Below are 18,403 nucleotides of genomic sequence, written 5' to 3' on the forward strand. Positions count from 1 at the left end.
TTTCTCTTTGAATTTTCTTGTTTCTCTTTGGTTTTTCTTTTTTTCTTCCTTTCCTCTCTATTTCCTCTCTTTTTCTTCCTTATGGCCGGCCAGCACTCAAAATTTGGGTTTAAATGGGCTGACTTTTCATTAAAATAATATTATTTCATTAAAAAAAATACCACGTGTCACTTTCCCATTGGCCCATTTTTAAAATTTCATCCATTTATTTCCAAATTTTCACCATACACTTGTCCCACATATCCATAGCTTAGATAAAATTCTCAGACTTATCCAAAGTCTCGGTGGAGTACTTTTTGAAATTTACACTTTTGCCCCCGTAAAAGTGAAAAATTACATTTTTGCCCAAAAAACTGAAAAATTGCCCATAGACATATTTTTCATCCCTTATACTCATACCATTCTCCAATTTGTCAAATTTGATCTAAATTCTCTCAAAATCTCAAATTTTGTCCGTGGATGGTAAAATTACGATTTTGCCCCTACACTCCAGAAATCACCAGAATTAAAATTTTTCACTTCCTATCATTAAATTATACTCCAAATAGTTAATCTTGGTAAAAAAATTTCACTCCATGATCAAATTATTATCTTAGGTGGCAAAATGACGATTTTGCCCTTGAATATCAAAATTTCCAATTTTACCCCAAATGAACCCTCGAACTCCGAACAATAATTTTTAGTCATTCCTGGACTATAAAATATTAAATTTCATCCTACAATTCCTATTTGAACTAGTTCGAGGTTAAATCAATTTAAGTGTACTGTTAGGTACAATATCAGGTTTCGTCTATTCTTAGGTGCTTTTCTAGCGTAATAACATGCTACTCAATGCATATATGTCATGACATGTATTTATAGGGTCGGGTTTTACAAAACTGCCCAAGAAACATTGAAAACTTAATAGGACTGTGTAGCGGTTGGTTGCAATCGGGCAACCGACTGTAACCATCGGTTGCAACAGCAACTGTCAATAGTTCTAATCGGTCTCATCCGCTGATTGGCTCGATCGTCGGGGGGGGGGGACTCTTTCCTCCTCGAATCGACCGATTAACCGGCATTCTCTTCTTCTTTTTTTGAGGGGGAAAAGACATAATTACCCTTTATTAAACCCCCCTAAAACAGCACATCTACTACTATTCTTTCCCCCGACCCCCCTAATTTTCCCTCCCCTTTTCTGCCTCTCCCTCTCATACTAAACCCTAAACCAACAACCACCAACCAAGTCAATTTGTTTTCTTCCATTCTTCAACTGGTGCTTTATTATCAGTCCAAATTACTGCCAGTCATCAATTCTAGCAAGGTAAACTATAGATTTTTTTTTAGTTATTTTGTGAAAATAACAAGAGAGAGAAAGCTTGAAAGATTATGAATATTATTTTTTTTATTAAAATTCATGCTAGAGAGAAAATATGTTAAAGATTATGAGTATGATATGTTGTTTTTTGCTTGTAAAAAAATAATTTTAGTTCAAATAAAAATAATTCCAAGGGATTAGAAAAATAATAGGTTTGATTTTTAATTTTTCGGAATTAAATTTTTTTTCTCAACTATAGATTGTTTCAACCTTAGTTGACAATAAACATTTCAAAGACTTTAACATTTAGAATTATTGTTTGGATAATTAATTAAAATGATTTGATGCTAGAATTAAACATTAAGAATTATGTTTGGGAATTAATATTTAGAATTATGTTTGGGAATTAATATTTAGAATTATTGTTTGGGAATTAATATTTAGAATTATTGTTTGGGTTTTTAATTAAAATGATTGGTAATATGTTAGAATTAAACATTAAGAATTATGTTTGGGAATTAATGTTTAGAATTATTGTTTGGATTTTTAATTAAAATGATTGGTAATATGCTAGAATTAAATATTAAAAGTTATGTTTAGGAATTAATGTTTAGAATTATTATTTGGATTTTTAATTAAAATGATTGGCAATATGCTAAAATTAAACATTGGAATTAATATTTGGGTATTACTTTTTTTTTTTTGTAGATGTCAACTAATGAGAAAACAAATTTCGCAACTAGTGAGACACCAACACCAACACCAACACCATCAACATCTACACCTCATGTTACTACTAGTTCTATTGAAGCCAACAAAATATGTGAAATTGTAAGTAACGTGCGAAAGCAAAGGGAGCCATCTCAATCTACATCGGTTGTGTGGGATCACTTCACCAAATTGATTGATAAGAAAGGTAATAAGAAGGCTAAATGTTCTCATTGTGGTAAAGAATTGTGTGTTGATACAAAAAAGAATGGAACATCTTCTTTGAATAATCATATTAAAGTTTGTCCTAAGTTGAAATTGGTGCGTGATAGTGAGGAGAACAAGCAACTGGAATTAATTTTTGCTTAAGGAGGGAATGGGTTGGGTAGTTGGAAGTTTGACCAAGAGCAATTAGGAGGAATTTAGCTGAGATGATCATTTTATATGAATTGCCTTTTAAGTTTGTGAAAAATCAAGGATATAGAAAACACATAAACAAAGCATGTCCTAGATTTCGTATGCCGTCACAATGAATTATTACTAAGGATTGTTATAAGGTTTATACTGATAAAAAAACTCGAATGAGAAGATTGTTAAGATCATGTCCTGGTAAAATGTGTCTTACCACTAACACATGGACTTCAAAACAAAGAATTAATTATATGTGTCTAACTACCCATTTTATTGATAATGATTGGAAGTTACAAAAAAGAATTTTGAACTTTTGTTCGATCACTAGTCATAAAGGTGAGGCCTTTGGTAAGGCAATTAGTAAATGTTTGAGGGATTGGGGGATTTAAAAGATTTTTCTATCATTGATGATAATACTAGTTCAAATGATGTTGCAATAGGACATTTGAAGAAAAAATTTAATGTTGCTGGAACTAGTATTTTAGGAGGTAGATTTTTGCATGTGAGATGCATTGCTCATATTGTTAATCTTATGGTCTCTAATGGATTGAAGGATATGAATACCTCAATTGCTCGTATTATCGTATTATAGGGGCAATGAGATATATTAGACAATCCCCTGCTAGATTAGCTAAGTTGAAGGAGTGTGCTGCTAGTGTAAGAGTTGAGAGCAAGTGTTTATTGTGTTTGGATGTGAACACTAGATGGAATTCTACTTTTTTTATGTTGGATATAGTTTTTAAATTTCAAAGGGCTTTTGCATCATTTTGAATTATGTGATAATAGCTACATACATGAGCTCATAAGGTTAGGAGATGGGGTGCCCGATGATAGAGATTAGGCAAATGTTAGGAGGATTTCTTGTTTCTTAAGAGAATTTTATGATTTGACCTTGATGTTTCAGGCACATCTTACATAACTGTTAATTCTTTTTCGAATTCCATTTCTAATGTGTGTACTTTGATTGAATGGCAAAATAGTGATGATGTTAATTTACAGTCTATGACAATTAAGATGAAAGAAAAATTTGACAAGTATTGGGGGAATGTGGACAAAATGAATTTGGTGTTATTTATTGCTGCTATACTTGATCCAAGAAAAAAGCTTTCTTATGTTGAATTCACTTTGCTAGACATGTATCTTCTTATTCAAGCTTCAATGATGTTTTCTTTGTTGACACAAACAATGGATGAGTTGTTTCGTTGTTATAGAAATATGTTACAACCTCCAGCTCGTGATGTTGGTGAAAGTGGTCAAAAGTGTCCAACATTCGTGGGTTAAGGCACTAGTGGTGGTTGTAGTGATAGTGTTGCTTTGACTTTGATTGGCAAGGATACAGAGCATACTAAAAAAAGATTAGATAGGTTCAAGAAGCACTAGTTAAACACTGAATCAAAAAAGCTAAAAACGGAATTGGAGAAATATTTATCTGAGCCTGTGGATGATGAGGGTTTTGATAATGATGAGTTTGATGTTCTCATGTGGTGAAAACTTAATCAGTTTAGGTTTCTTGTACTTGCCATTATTGCTTGTGATGTTTTGGCTGTTTCTGTATCAACAGTTGTTTCGAAATCCGCTTTTAGTACCAGCGGACGTGTGCTTGATGCATATAGGAGTTCTTTGACTCCTAAGGTCGTGCAAGCACTTATTTGTGCTCAAGATTGGTTATGTGGATTGGCACTTGGTGATCCGAATTTTATTGAAGATGATTTGGACAAGCTTGATAAACTTGATTTTGGTAACTATTTTATTTATTTTATAGTTTTATTTATAACTTAATTTATTTGATTTGTCAAAAATCAATTTACTATATTTGTTATTTTATTTTTTAGAGTTGACTAATATTGCATTGGAGACAATAGATGAGTCTGAGCCTGAGTCGGACTAACATTTTTAGGTAATGTTATCATTAGGTATTATGCAATATTTATATTACATTTATAATTCATTTAGGTTATCTTACCACAAAAATTTACACTAATTATATATTTGCTTTTAATCTTTTTATGAGCATGTTCTGCAAAATTATTAAAAATTGAAGTTGGAGCCTTGAAGATCCATCTTTTAAAATTTAGTAATTTATGTTGTGAAGCTTTAAGTTGTGGAACTACTCTTCTTTGTTTATTTATTGTATGATGATTAATGTTAATTTCTTTGTGATCATATTTAATTATAGAACTTTTGAAACTAATGTTTATTTATTATATAAAGATTAATGTTTATTTATTGCATGAAGATTAATATTATTAATCATTTGAAAAATAAATAAATAGGTCAAAAAGATTAAATATAAATAAATAGACCTAAAATAACTATTTGTAAGAAATTATATAAAAAAAGGCCCATGTCAAACAAAAAAAAAGAACCATTTTGAACAAAAAAAAACCCAACTCAGCCCAAGTCAACCCCAAATTGTTCAAGTCAACTCACTACAAAAATTGACCCGAAACCAACAAAATCGAAGCCCCTTAAAATCGACCGAAACTGAGCTTTGACACAATACAGTTCGATCGATTGGAAGAGTTTAATTTTTTGATCGGTTTTACAAAAAACCGAACCAAAAACCAAACCGACCGAAGCTTGCTCTCCCCTAAAACTTAGCGTGTGCTGACACATGCGCCCATAGGCGCCACTCGTGCGTGTGGGCTTTTTCTTCAAGCTCCAGCTGAGTTGGGTTAAACTTGGTCAAATTTATTTCAAAATTTCTCTATAATTCCCGATTTTTGGTCAATTACATTCCAATTAAACTCATTGAAAACTCGATCAACATTATTTTGAAACCCATATGCTAAAACCACTAAAACAAAACCCATCAATATTAATTAATACAAAGAATTGGATTACAAACTCATTCTTAACTCAAGAATCTATTAGCCATTGAAGCTTAATTCGAGCTTTTAAAGATTATTTTAACCTCTTAGCAACATATAATCTATCTCAAATCAAATTAGCCTATCTCACTATGTTAATTAGAATTAAAATATATAAATTGTGCCAATTTCAAGTCAAATTTAAAGTCAAATTCGAGGGTATAAACCCTAAAATTGAAATAGTTTATTTTTGATAAAATTGTCAGGTTTTAAACAATAATCTCAAGATAATTTTACAAACATTAAATAAAATTATAGTATTCTTGACTTGAAAACCTTAAATCCTGCGACTCTTAAGAGAATTTAATTTTTCAAACATAATTTCAACTAATTACACATATATAATTTGATCAAACTTATCATATTATCAACAATATACTATAATTAAGTATGTTCGGGATTTAAAGTGTGCAAATTATTAATTTGAATGGTATGGTTACACAAATTCAAAAAATTAAACAAGACTTAACATGTAATTAAAAATAATTCATGTAATCAATATATACTAGCAATTTATAGTTCTTTAAGATTCTGAATTCAAACTATAGTTGTTCTTATACCAATTAAAACCTTTATGTATATAAAATTGTTTTTCATCCAATATCTACCATAACAAAAATTTAGAACGTATAAAAACATACTTGATCTTTCATTCTATGGTTTGGATAGTGGAAATAATGTAATCATTGATAAGATTTTCCTTTTTCATTATTACAACCATTTGATGAGTGAGGAACTTAAAATAAGATGAGACATTGATCTCCCTTTATATAGTGATTCCCAGTCCTATACCTATCACTCTATTTAAAGTTTTTTATATAGATCTACATTATTAAGTCCATATAAATTATTGAAATCTAGTCCATTTTATTAGATTATAGTATAAACTATAATATCATCTCATTATCTAAACCAAATTAACTTAACATGATTTTAATAAAATACAAAATAAATAATATAAATTCATGCATATTCACAATATATATATATATATATATAATCCTCGCAATTAGATGGTAATGGGATCTGTCCACTATCTTTAATTCTAGTCAAGCAAAGATGATGATTGGTGACGAATGATTTTTACTTCCTTTTTTGCTGTTAATAATATAGGCACCCATGCCATTGCCATATATAAAACATAGGAGAGCATGATTTTGGGTGTCGAAATTAACATGTCGCTTATAACTTTTGCAATAGTTGTAATGAATATGTCCACAATCATATGATTGATAGTAGTTCTGTGTATGAAGAACATAATTTTATGCACCCGAACGAGAGTATGGGTAAAATGTACAACCGTCTAGAAAAAGGTTATGATTAGAACGAATCAACTTCTTATATATTTTCTTGTTTTTAGTAATGAAGCTAGAGAAACAAGTTGGATTCTGGACACTTAATTGCGAAACATTTTTCATTTGGAAGGCAAGATTGTGTTGCCTTTTAGGCATAAAAATGAAAACAGATACGTATTGGCATCATGTTCGGAGACTAGCAAAGTAAAGAAAATGAAAGGTGAGGACTGAGGAATGAGGAGGAGAGGAAAACTCTCTTATTTACATCGTTGGGACAAAAAGAAAAACAGAAGAAAATAATACGTATGTACCAGAGGATTAAAAGACAATAATACGTATGTGACATTGCATACCTTAAACAGTGAAATTGATCGACGCGTATGTACGAAGTATAATGCCTAGCTATCTGGCTATCTCTGTGGAGTCAGGACGGGAGCGGCTTTGTCAATTGACGATGGATCCATTGCCATTAAGTCATCTACTAAATAAGGACAGTTGTCCTCCTTCATTTCCTCGACACCCCGACTCCCAAAGTTGGCAAACAAAATCGATGCCATGACAATCTGCGCTGCAGCAAATGATGCAAGCCTCTAATTTTTGTCCTCATGAAAATGTACAACGCAGGGTCCCAGGTCCGGAGTAAAATCAACAGCCACGAAAACCAGTTGTCACCTCGTCGTTTGGCAGTGGACCCCGAGTCATTGACTGTGTTGGTGTAATTAATTAGCTCAACTGACCCAACCCACGCCTCTTGGGCTACACCCTCCAAGCTCATATTAATCTCATGTCCCACTTGAAAGGCATTCAAATTTCAATCCCGCAAAAGTTTTACCTATTCACTATCAAAAAAGAATTAAGAGGCCAATTGATCGCTTTCATAATAACTACAATATTCCCGTTAGAATTCGAGGGCTTAGATTCAGTCAAACTCACACATGTACGTCTCAGATTTAACACGAAGAATGTTCATAAACTTTTTGCCTTTCCTTAAAAGCAGTACTAGTATTTTATTTTTTTTCATATTATTGGTGATCCTTGTGGGCAAAGGAAATCTTTTTATGCTAGGAAGGAGTACAGGGAAAAAACTCGTTTTATATAGAGCCAAGCCCTGTGGTTCTTCACAAATTAACTCACTGCCAAAGCTTCTCTTTGTTTTGCGCTCGTCGTCTCTCGTCTCTCTCCGTTGCCTTCTTGATCTTCAATTAATTGTTTGTTGATAGTCGTGGTTTGCGAGGATGTCCTCTGCTAAAAGAACCGTGGCTTTCTTTTTGATGCTGGCTTTCTTAGGAGTCTCCCTTGGTGCCGTTTACAAGGTCGGTGACTCCACTGGTTGGACTAGCTTGGGAAATATCAACTACGGCAAGTGGGCTTCTACCAAGAGCTTCCATGTTGGCGACTCTCTTCGTAAGTTTCCTCATCAATCTTCCTCTGTTTCTTTTCTTTCTTCTAGTTGGTTCTATTCTTTTAGCCTTTTCGTACTCTAATTTCTCTTTAAAATAAAAATTGTAACAGTTTCTGGGAGATATACTGTCAGTCTGCAAGGTCCATAGTTAGGGATTTTCTGATGCACAGTGTAGATATTTGTCTTGTGTACAATATTACTGCACGATGATATATCTTTTTTGTTCGTTTCCTTAGTTTTTGATTAGCTGCTCCCATCACTTCATTGAAGCCTTTTACAACCACATTCTAATGCATACCCAAGGGCGGACCTACCTCAGAGCATGACACCACTCACTTACCAAAATTATTTACTTGTTATATTACTAATTTAGGGTTTTATGTAGTTAGTATATTAATGAATTTATTAATTTCTTTTATAATTTTATAAAAAATGAAATCAAAGATTTCAAGTAAAAATTAATTTATTAAAAAGTAATTTATATATTAATATTTAAATATTATATGAAAAGATAAAAAAAAAATTTCTATAACTCTTATCTAAAAATTTAAGTCTTACCCTTCTTGATTTTTACTGTATTTTTCACTCTTTCAAGATCAATTCATTTAAACTTCAATTGTAAATAATTTTTTACTCATATTAAATTTTTAAATACATCATTTTTAAATTTTTTTTATTAATTTGATAGTTTAGATTCATAGTTATAATTTAATTAATAAAAAACAGTTTTATATGTTAAATAATATTTTAAAATTATTTATTTTTTTAAAATTTATTTTGTAAATATATTGTTTGATTATGTATTTTATATTTAACTTTATGTAGTTTGTGGATGTTTATACTTAGTTTTGATCAATGAATAAAAATTTACTAAATTATTAATTATTAAATCTGATCATTTGTTATGCAAGACTATATTTTATTTAATTTCAATAATTTAGTTTATATTAATGAAAAATAAGTAGTAATTTTGAACAGATTTTTAGATAAATTTTCTTTGAAAGATATTATAAAATATAAAAAATTATCCCACAAGATTTAAGTTTTGGCCAACAACAGTATAATTCTAATAATAATAATGCACCACAATCTTTTAAGAAAAATCGTATCAAATGTGATTTAAGTACTCTTGATAAATCTTGAATTGAAATTTTTTTTAAATTATTATTTATTATTTTAATTATGATACTACTAAAAAAAATTTTAAATCCAGTGCATGCCCATGCATCTCCCCTTCCCTATGGAGAGAAATATTTCTTAATTTTCGTGTGGAAACAGAACCTAATAAAAGATGGTCGGTATGCTCTTCCTTTCGGTTGGTAAAAAAGAAGCGTGAAAAAGTAAAGAGGAAAGCTTTTTTCCGTAGAGCCGCTAGACAACTGTAAAAAGCAAGAGATAAGTTACAAGTTACTACCATTTAAAAAAAGTTTTAAGCTTTTGACACCACTTTGAAAAACTAAATCCTTTTGACTTGTAGCTTTGAAAAGACGTTTAGAATTTTTTTAAATTACCACCTAATATTTTATTTGACTGCCATTTTTCCATGCAGTTTTCGCGTACAACAATCAATTCCACAACGTGATGCAAGTGACCCACAACGACTTCCAGTCCTGCAACGGAACATCTGCCATAGCCTCCTACAACTCCGGATCTGACACCGTAAGCCTCAAAAGGCCTGGCCACTACTATTTCCTTTGCGGTGTCCCTGGCCACTGCCAAGCCGGCCAGAAAGTTGATGTGTTGGTCACACCATTGTCCGTAGGCCCAAGTGCAAGTCCGAGCCCTTCTCTTTTTGGTCCAACGCCTGCAAACCCACCTTCAGAAATGTTGGCGCCTGGACCCGCTCAAAGCAGTGCTTCGTCTCTCACCTCCTCCGAGCTTTCCTTGGCATTGGGTCTCGTTGCAGTTTATGTCTTTGGTTTTGCCTTCTAGACGAGTGGTCTTTACTATTGTGTTTGTATCGGGAATGCTTGACATGATTATATCGGCGTAGCATCATTATCATATGGGTCCTATGGTATTAGGCTTGTTTAATTGCTAGATGTAATAAATGTTTAAAAATATAATATACTATAGCTTTGCTTTTTCACCGTTTCTCCATTTTGCATTATCAAAAATTTTTGTCCATTGTTGTGAATCTAACTCATTCATATTCATTCCAATAAAACAAAAGAATCATAAATCTCCAAACACAAGGAACGCTGATAGAACCATTATATTACCTTATCATGTTCAGCTCGTTGGATATTTCATAAGATTTTTATCTTACATTATTTAGGTACACAAAATGTTAGTACTTTATATAAGTAAACTTATTATAAGCTTGTTGTAAATAAGAGAAGAAAGTGGATTTCTTGTTGTTCTGATAGTTTGTGCAAATCAATCGGGAAGAGTTTGTTAAATCCTATCTGATTTGGTATTCTGAATATTTGATTTGGTCTTCCAAAATAACGTTTCAACATTTTAGAATATTTGATTTGGTCTTATAAAATATTTTATCTTGATTGTTTAACGTTATAAAGTATATACCAGCCTTCATTTCATTCTCAATGCACCAACTATTCTCTCTTCTTCTTCTATACTCTCTTTCTCTTCTCTACTTTACTAAGTTCTTTCTTATTTAGAATTTTCTACTGTCCTTGTATCCCTGATAGTTTATGCAAACTAATCAAGAAGAGTCTGTTGAATCCTAGGAGAAAACCTCTATAGTCCTTTTGCATCGAGTTTCATACTATGAAAATTATCTTTAAAGACTCTTCTTTTCTACGTTCTTTCTTATTTAGAATTTTCAGTTATTCTTGTATCCCTAATAATTTATGCAAACTAATTAAGAAGAATCTATTGAATCTTAAGGATAACTACTACAGTCCTTTTGCATCAAGTTTCATATTCCGAAAGGACGAAAATTATCGTTAAGGACAATGTATCACACCTCAGACTAGTTCGAGTTGATATCTACTTTGAATTTTCGTCAACAATTTTAAGGATAATGGATTCCCACACAGACAATGTTAATGCCTTTGTTGTAGCTTCCACCACCATTGTCAATGGTTTTACCCAATAACCATTGTCGTCATTATAAATATTGCCAATCTAATGCCAGATAGAATCCAATATCGTTAACAGAGGTACAATAATAATAATAATAATAATAATAATAACACAATTGGCACCATAGCTTGGTTGGTTGGATCTATAGTTTGGTGAGTGGGTCGCACCAAACTATTTTAGTATAAAAAATGCATGAAATGTGATTTTTGAAAATGTGCAATTGTTAAATGTTATATTCTGGTCCATATGTGAATATTTGTATTCTTTATGTGTGGATTGTGTATAGATTAAAAATATGTTTCAAAAGTTATGTCCTATCATATCTATATACTTAAATACCATGCTAGTATGTAATTGCATGGGAACAAGTGTCGATTTAAAAAAAAATGAGCCTTGTTTGGTGAGTCATTATGATTGAAATATGATGCTAAATATATTAATGTTTGGTTGGAAATATGATCGTGAACATGCTTGAAATTGATAACTTGGTTTTGTTTGACAATTGTGACTAGTATCCAACAAAGTATGCAATGTAAGTGGAATTGGTTAGAAATTGTGTATTATTGAACTTGTATGATCAATTAGAATAAATATGTCTTTGTAAACATGGATTATTTATTGATTTTAAGGTTGTGAGTACGTGTGAAGTCAAAGGAAAATAAAATCTGACCATATATGTCACCCAAGATTTGATGTAACATTGTAATGGCAAAACTAACTAGATAATAATGATATGTGGATCTTGGATGGTGGAATTATAGTTCTAGTCATGTAATCCATAAATTGATATATATATATATATATACATATATATATATATGCATATATCTAGATGTGATGTGATGTGATTATGGTTATGTATGATATCATTCTACATTTGGTTTTAGTGAAAGTATGGTGTTATTCAACTAATGATCTAGATAAAGGGGACTATACCTCTATCTGAGTGCTATGTTTATTGTGATTATGACAATAGAAGTGCTGCACGTTATCTGTATATATTAAATATATGAGTTTGGAATTTTTACTACTCCTTTAGGCATAATGTTGTGAGTTAATAATAATGTTGTACTTAGATTAAATATCAACTTCTGGGTTGACAGAGAAAGCCAATGTTATTTTTGGTTGAAAAATTATAAGATGTGGACGTGACCTAATACTAACACAAGAACATTATATTGAGAGGGTACTTATAAAGTTTGGACATTTTAATATCACACTTGTAAATACTCCTTATGATGCCAATATCCAATTAAAGAAAACTAGCGGTGATAGTGTGGCTCAGTCTGAGTATGCTCAAGTTATTGGGAGTTTAATGCATTTGATAAATTATACTTGACTTGATATAGCTTGTGCTATGTGTAACCTGAGTAAATATACACAAAGTCTTAATCGAGATCATTGGATTGCTTGAGTAGAGTAATGAAATATTTGAAAGATACCATAAACTATGATATTTTATATAATCAATTTTCCACTGTATTAGAAGGATACAGTGATCTTAACCGGATCTCAAATTCAGATAAAACAAAATCCACAAGTGGTTATGTATTCACCCTTGGTAATTGTGCTATAACTTACAAATTAGCCAAATAAACAATAGATGCTAAATTTACAATGAAATCAGAATTTATAGCTTTGGAGTTGGCTAGCAATGAGTCTGAGTGGTTAAGAAACCTTTTAGTAGATATTCCATTGGAAATAAAATTAACACCTTTTGTGTCTATGCATTGTGATTACCAAATGGCAATACCCATTACAAAGAAAAAAACTTTCAATGGTAAGCATAGAGATATTCATTTGAGACATGATGTAGTAAAGCAAATGTTTAAAGATAGAATTATGTCTATTAATTATATGAAGTTAGAGTTGAATTTGGTCAATCCTCTAACTAAATCCTTAGAAAGATAATTAATTAATGATACATCGAGGGGAATAGGACTTAAGCCAATTGAGAAAAATCAACAATAATGGCAACCCAACCTATGTGAGTGGTGATCCTATGAATTAGGTTCATATGGGTAATAGCAAATTATTTGTTAATAAATTGATGTGCTATTAAAATTATTGTCCCTACTATGGTGTGTGAATAGTGCAAGATTACAATGTAAGAAAAATTGAGTTAAACTCTTAATGAATTCCATATTCCTTATAAGTGGTGTATTAAATTGTAGTGTACACTTGATGGAATCACTTATATAAATGTGGAGTGGGGTCGCTCCTATGAGAATAGTGACAAATTCTGTAAAGCACTTATGAATAACTAGGCATGCGCATGCCCTATTCACGTAAAACAGTGTTAAACAATAAAAATTGTGCGGATGTAATGTAATTGATGGAAATCATATTTCACATAAAGAATTTTTTGTTCATATAAGTTATAAACTTCACCTAAATTTTGTGATTTAGGTTTCATTCTTTACAAGCTTGGTTCATAGCTTAAAAAGCACTAGTCTTAATGTATTACACTCGAGTGAGATTATATCCAGCAAAAACTTTATATTATAAAATTTTATGAAATATGTGAGGGATTATTGGATATTTCATAAGGTTTTTATCCCCCATTGCCTAAGTACACAAAATGTTAGTGCTTTGTATAAGTAAACTTATTTTGGGTTTACTATAGTTAAGAAAAAAAAGTAGCCTCGCGAGCACATGATATTGGGCCAAGCCTTGAGAAAATGCGAATTGCCCCTACACGTGAGTATACACGTGGGCTAAGCCCAAGTGATATTTTGTACCTTGGTAGTCAACTGTATTTTTACCTTACCTTGACTCATTCCTTTTATTATGGTAAAAAGAGGAGAATTGGTCTTTGATTCCATAATTGATTTGGTATTCTAAATATTTGATTTGGTCTTCCAGAATAAAGTTTCAAAATATTTGATTTGATCTTATAAAATATTTTATCTTTATTTTTCAATGTTATAAAATATTTTATTATGATTTTTTTAATGTTGTAGAAGGTTCTTTTGGTAGGGATAGAAAACGTGTTACAATAAGTAAAGCGAAATGAACTAAAGGAGATAGAGAGAAAGATTGGAGCAGTCCTTGAAGTGTACATGTTTTGGTAACAAGCGGTTAGGAATAAGAAAGGTGAAGAAAGCAGCAGAGCATGGCAAATAGAAAATACTGAGTCGAAAGAATAGGTTGAAGAGGTTTGAGAGAATTTTGAAGATAATCTCTAATGGGCTTTTGATAATTTCTCATTACCTTCCAACCTCCAAGGCTCTCATATCTATACTAAATAAGAACACTTTCTTAAAAGTAATTGAGGGAACATGTTCAATTATGGAGAACGTGCTTGTTATGGAAGAGCATGTTGAATAATGGTTTCTGGGATGTTAAGAGAATGACCATGTAGTTGGGTAGTGGAGTAGTGACATTTGATAGTGCACCACGTGTACTCTTAAAGAAGAAAAAAAGAAAAGGGTAAAACACATGTACTTCAAGGAAAGATTAAGAGAAAGTTCTCTTAACTATCTCCATATTTAAGCCACCAAGCCAAGCTTTCAAGAACATCCCAAACGTAAAGATAACTCATGAACCCTGCCACTCGTTTTGAGTTACTTTCACTTCCTCATATGGAATAGTTGTTCTATGCTTGTTCCTATTCTGTAGCACAATACTGCAAGAACTAATACTTAGTAAAATTTGGACATCTACATTTTGCACCGTGCATAAAACTTCTTATAAAAAGTTTCATGCATAAAATAAGAAGATGCACATAAAATAAGAAAAACAATACTTTTATATATTTTTGTTTTAAAGAATAAAGAATCGCTTACAAATTTATGCATTTATTATTATTATTATTATTATTCCGTTATGTGTTACGCGCTTGGGAACGTCTTTAGGCGCTTTCATGCTTGAAATGCCCCTAGGCACTTCAGCACGTGGAACATCCTTTGGCGTTTTCGTTCTTGGAACACCCTTAGGCATTTCTATTGGGAATGGTATGATCAGATTAAATGCAGCGGAATGAAACAAAAAATTGTAAATGAATAACAGAAGCATGTTGCACCTACCATGGATCTCCTTGGTGGTTTTAATACAAACAAAACCAGAAGAGAGGAATAATCAGAAAAAATAAAATTACCTTTACCAAGCGATATGGCTATCACGATGGTACCTCTTCTTTGTCCAACCTATGAACACCACAAAGGAAGCAAAGAACCTGAGCCACTTAAATGCTTGGCCTTTAACGGTTGCATACATGGTTGCACTTGAACCTTCACAAAAAGTGAGCTTTCTTAACTATTCCTTTGTACTAGCAAGGTGGATAACAACTTGTCATCTCCACACAATCACACTCATCCTAACCAAACCACAAAGTTGAAAAACTATTTTTCCAAGTCACTTAAAAAAGTGTGCAATGAGGCTTTTCTTGTTAGTTTTTTGACAACACAAAAAAACTAACTTGTCTGTTTCACTTGTATAATGAAGGGTAGCTAAAAAGTGATATTTATATCTAGGTTAATTAACTTCTTAAATTGTAAATAACGCCTTAATTTTATAACCCTTTATAATATTAGCCCAACACTTAATTAAACCTTTTTCAATTAAGTCATTGTAAATTAAAATTAAATTAAATTTACTTTATTTGTTTGCAATTAAGGTTTTAATATCATAACTAATTATAATATTAGCTTTATGCTTAATTAAACTATTTTAACTAAGTTCTTAAAAGTTAAAAATCTAGTGTATGATTTAAGTCCAACTTAAATTATCACACTCCCAAGTTAAGTCATAATGTAACTTATTGTGCATAACCCATTAGGTTCCTAACATGTTTATAATTAAATTGAATTATAATTTTTATTAAATTGATTAATTCAATTTTATAGACCAAGATTTGCGTATAGTAATGCATCATGGCTATCTAATTGTTAAGAGAGTCAAAAAGTTTTTTGATAACCTTTCAATATACAGTCTATCAATTTAATTTATTCCCTCATCGTATATCTCGAAAATGATAAAAGCATGGTACAATATCTACTCTTATTGATTTTCAAATTCATTCTTGAAGTTAAATCATTAGCTTTATAGAGACTTATAAAACTTTTTTTTGTAATCTCTAAGTTGTCTTGGCCAAGGACTTCAACACGTTAATATCAACCAAAAACTGTTATGATATGTCCCATAAATCACTTGGGGTGATGATTCTTTTCTTGACTACTCATTTCCCTTTTCATGCTTCATGCTACAACCAACCATGTCCTGTTTTGGCATCCTTGGCAAGACTCGTAGGGATATGATTAAATATATAGCATTCCACATATAAGACAACTTGATGTATCAAGTTTAAAGAGTATTTGTACGATTGACACATGGAAAATATTTGCATAGACATTAGAGTGAGATACTAAATGCATTTCTCATGTTGGGTCATGTTCAGTGAACTTGTTCATGGAACAAACACCTACATTCTAATTCCAAGCATCTCTATACTTCAATCTATGAGATCAGTTACTTACTTTCCAAGTAAGGAACATAGATTGCACTAATCTTTTAGCATTATTCATGTCCAGTCTCAACAATACATCAACCAGGAACATTAGAGATTATGCTTTGATGTATAGGGATCTTATAATTGTAACATAATACAATTTTCTTGTAAGGCATATTAATCTCATGGACTTCATCCAATAAACTTATAACCAATATCATTGATGTCTTATTGATGAATGAAAACCTTTAATCATTCAATGTGAATGATATGATTGTATGATTGGAACTAAGACTTAATAAATCTCAATTGGCTGCAGGTCTTAGTTCAATAGTTTCTACGTTTAGAACACCTTTGGGCGTTTCAGCAATTGGAACGCCCCTAGGCGTTTCTACAGCATTTCCACGCTTGAAACACTTCTGGGCGTTTCTATGTTTGCCCTCTACATGAAATTTTTTTTATTGTATTTTATGCATAATTGGAGTATTGGATTAATATCAAACCTTGTGGGCAAATAAAGCTATTGATTTATAAAATAAATCCTCTAGATAATAAAGAGTTCATAGCCTTTTAATGATAGCACGTTGGATATTATAGAAATTGATTTGGCGAAACTACTGTGAGACCTCGACCTTCACAGACATGTAACGGAGGTAAACCCTATGATGTGAAATAGAGGTAGTTTGGTCATTTTCTTGACGAGCTCCTAGAAGTGGGTTTTCTAATATTATTAAGGCCTAAGGCATAAATGAATGATGAAAATGAGGATAAAATGACGATGAAAATAGAAATAATGATTATTTCTAAGGTAGGGGCAAAATGGTTATTTTTTATCTAGAGTCTAAATTTTTAAGTTTTCATGAACCTGAGTATTTCTAGACTATTATGGACTTTATCTCAGTGTCAAAAGAGTAAAAAGATTGCATAAAAGATTGGAGAAAGACAAAGCCAACTTGTTAAGGGCATTCTCGTAATTTAAGTGAAGTTTGGATAAGCTTAGGCTATAAATATCTCATTTCTCAAGCAGCTTCCTCATTTTTTCAGCAGTTTCTTGTTCTTCTTCCTCCCATCTCACGTTTCTTCATCTTCCATGGAAGCCTCCCTTAAAACTTCCATGACTCTCTCTTTCTAGCTTCAATTTTCATGCCTTTGAGCACTTTTTCATAGAACCTTTTGTGCTCTATCACTCTCTCACCTTAAAACCCTTAAAAAGTCTTTGTTTAGCATTTTTTTCTCACTAACTGAAAGTTTTAGAGAGAGAAAAAGGGACTTGCCATAGTAGCTTGAAAACTCTTAAAAAGGAGTTCAACTATAAGTCCACCAAGGTTAGAGATGAGTTAGGGTTGATTTTAGGTGGTTAGAGATGGCTAATAATTAGAATTGTGGGCTGTTATATTTTTTATGATTATATTATGTGTGACAGGTTCCAACGAGGCCTCACATGTCTGTTTGAAGCAATAATCGAAGTTAGAGTCAATTAAAGATTCAACAAATATCAGTGAGTGAACTTGCATTTCAAAATTTCTTTGGGAAATGTAAATGTATTTGGATGAAACATTTGAATGATTTTATCCAACCTTTCTTTAAAAATGTGTGCCGAGAAACAAGCTCTTGATAAAATGTTTTGATGTTGTGAAAATGTGAAATGTGTGAAAGGATGAATCCATGTGCTCCTATATTATGTTGATATATATATATATATATATATATATATATATATATATATATATATATATATATGAATATATATTGTGCATTGATGAATAATGTTGTGTGATGATGTTGAAGTGTACGAGTAGGGAGGGCACACATGATGATGTTGAAGTGTGCGAGTAGGGAGTGCACACATGATGATGATATTGCATTAAGCTGAATGTGGTGGGATGGTATGCATGATGATGTATGTATATATATGTGTGT

General features: G+C 31.5%; 1 protein-coding gene across 1 annotated transcript; it reads left to right on the plus strand.

The window, feature by feature from the left end:
• The first annotated feature begins 7,674 nt into the window (after positions 1-7,674).
• On the plus strand, positions 7,675-10,072 carry LOC18613347 (mavicyanin-like). The gene is made up of 2 exons (XM_018115099.2): positions 7,675-7,985; positions 9,533-10,072. The coding sequence occupies exons 1-2, from the start codon at positions 7,817-7,819 to the stop codon at positions 9,913-9,915; spliced, it is 552 nt and encodes a 183-aa protein (XP_017970588.1). The 5' UTR covers positions 7,675-7,816; the 3' UTR covers positions 9,916-10,072.
• The last annotated feature ends 8,331 nt before the right edge of the window (positions 10,073-18,403 follow it).

The sequence above is a fragment of the Theobroma cacao genome, chromosome 1 (assembly GCF_053813885.1).
Source record: "Theobroma cacao isolate CCN51 chromosome 1, ASM5381388v1, whole genome shotgun sequence".
NCBI classification, from domain to species: Eukaryota; Viridiplantae; Streptophyta; class Magnoliopsida; order Malvales; family Malvaceae; genus Theobroma; species Theobroma cacao.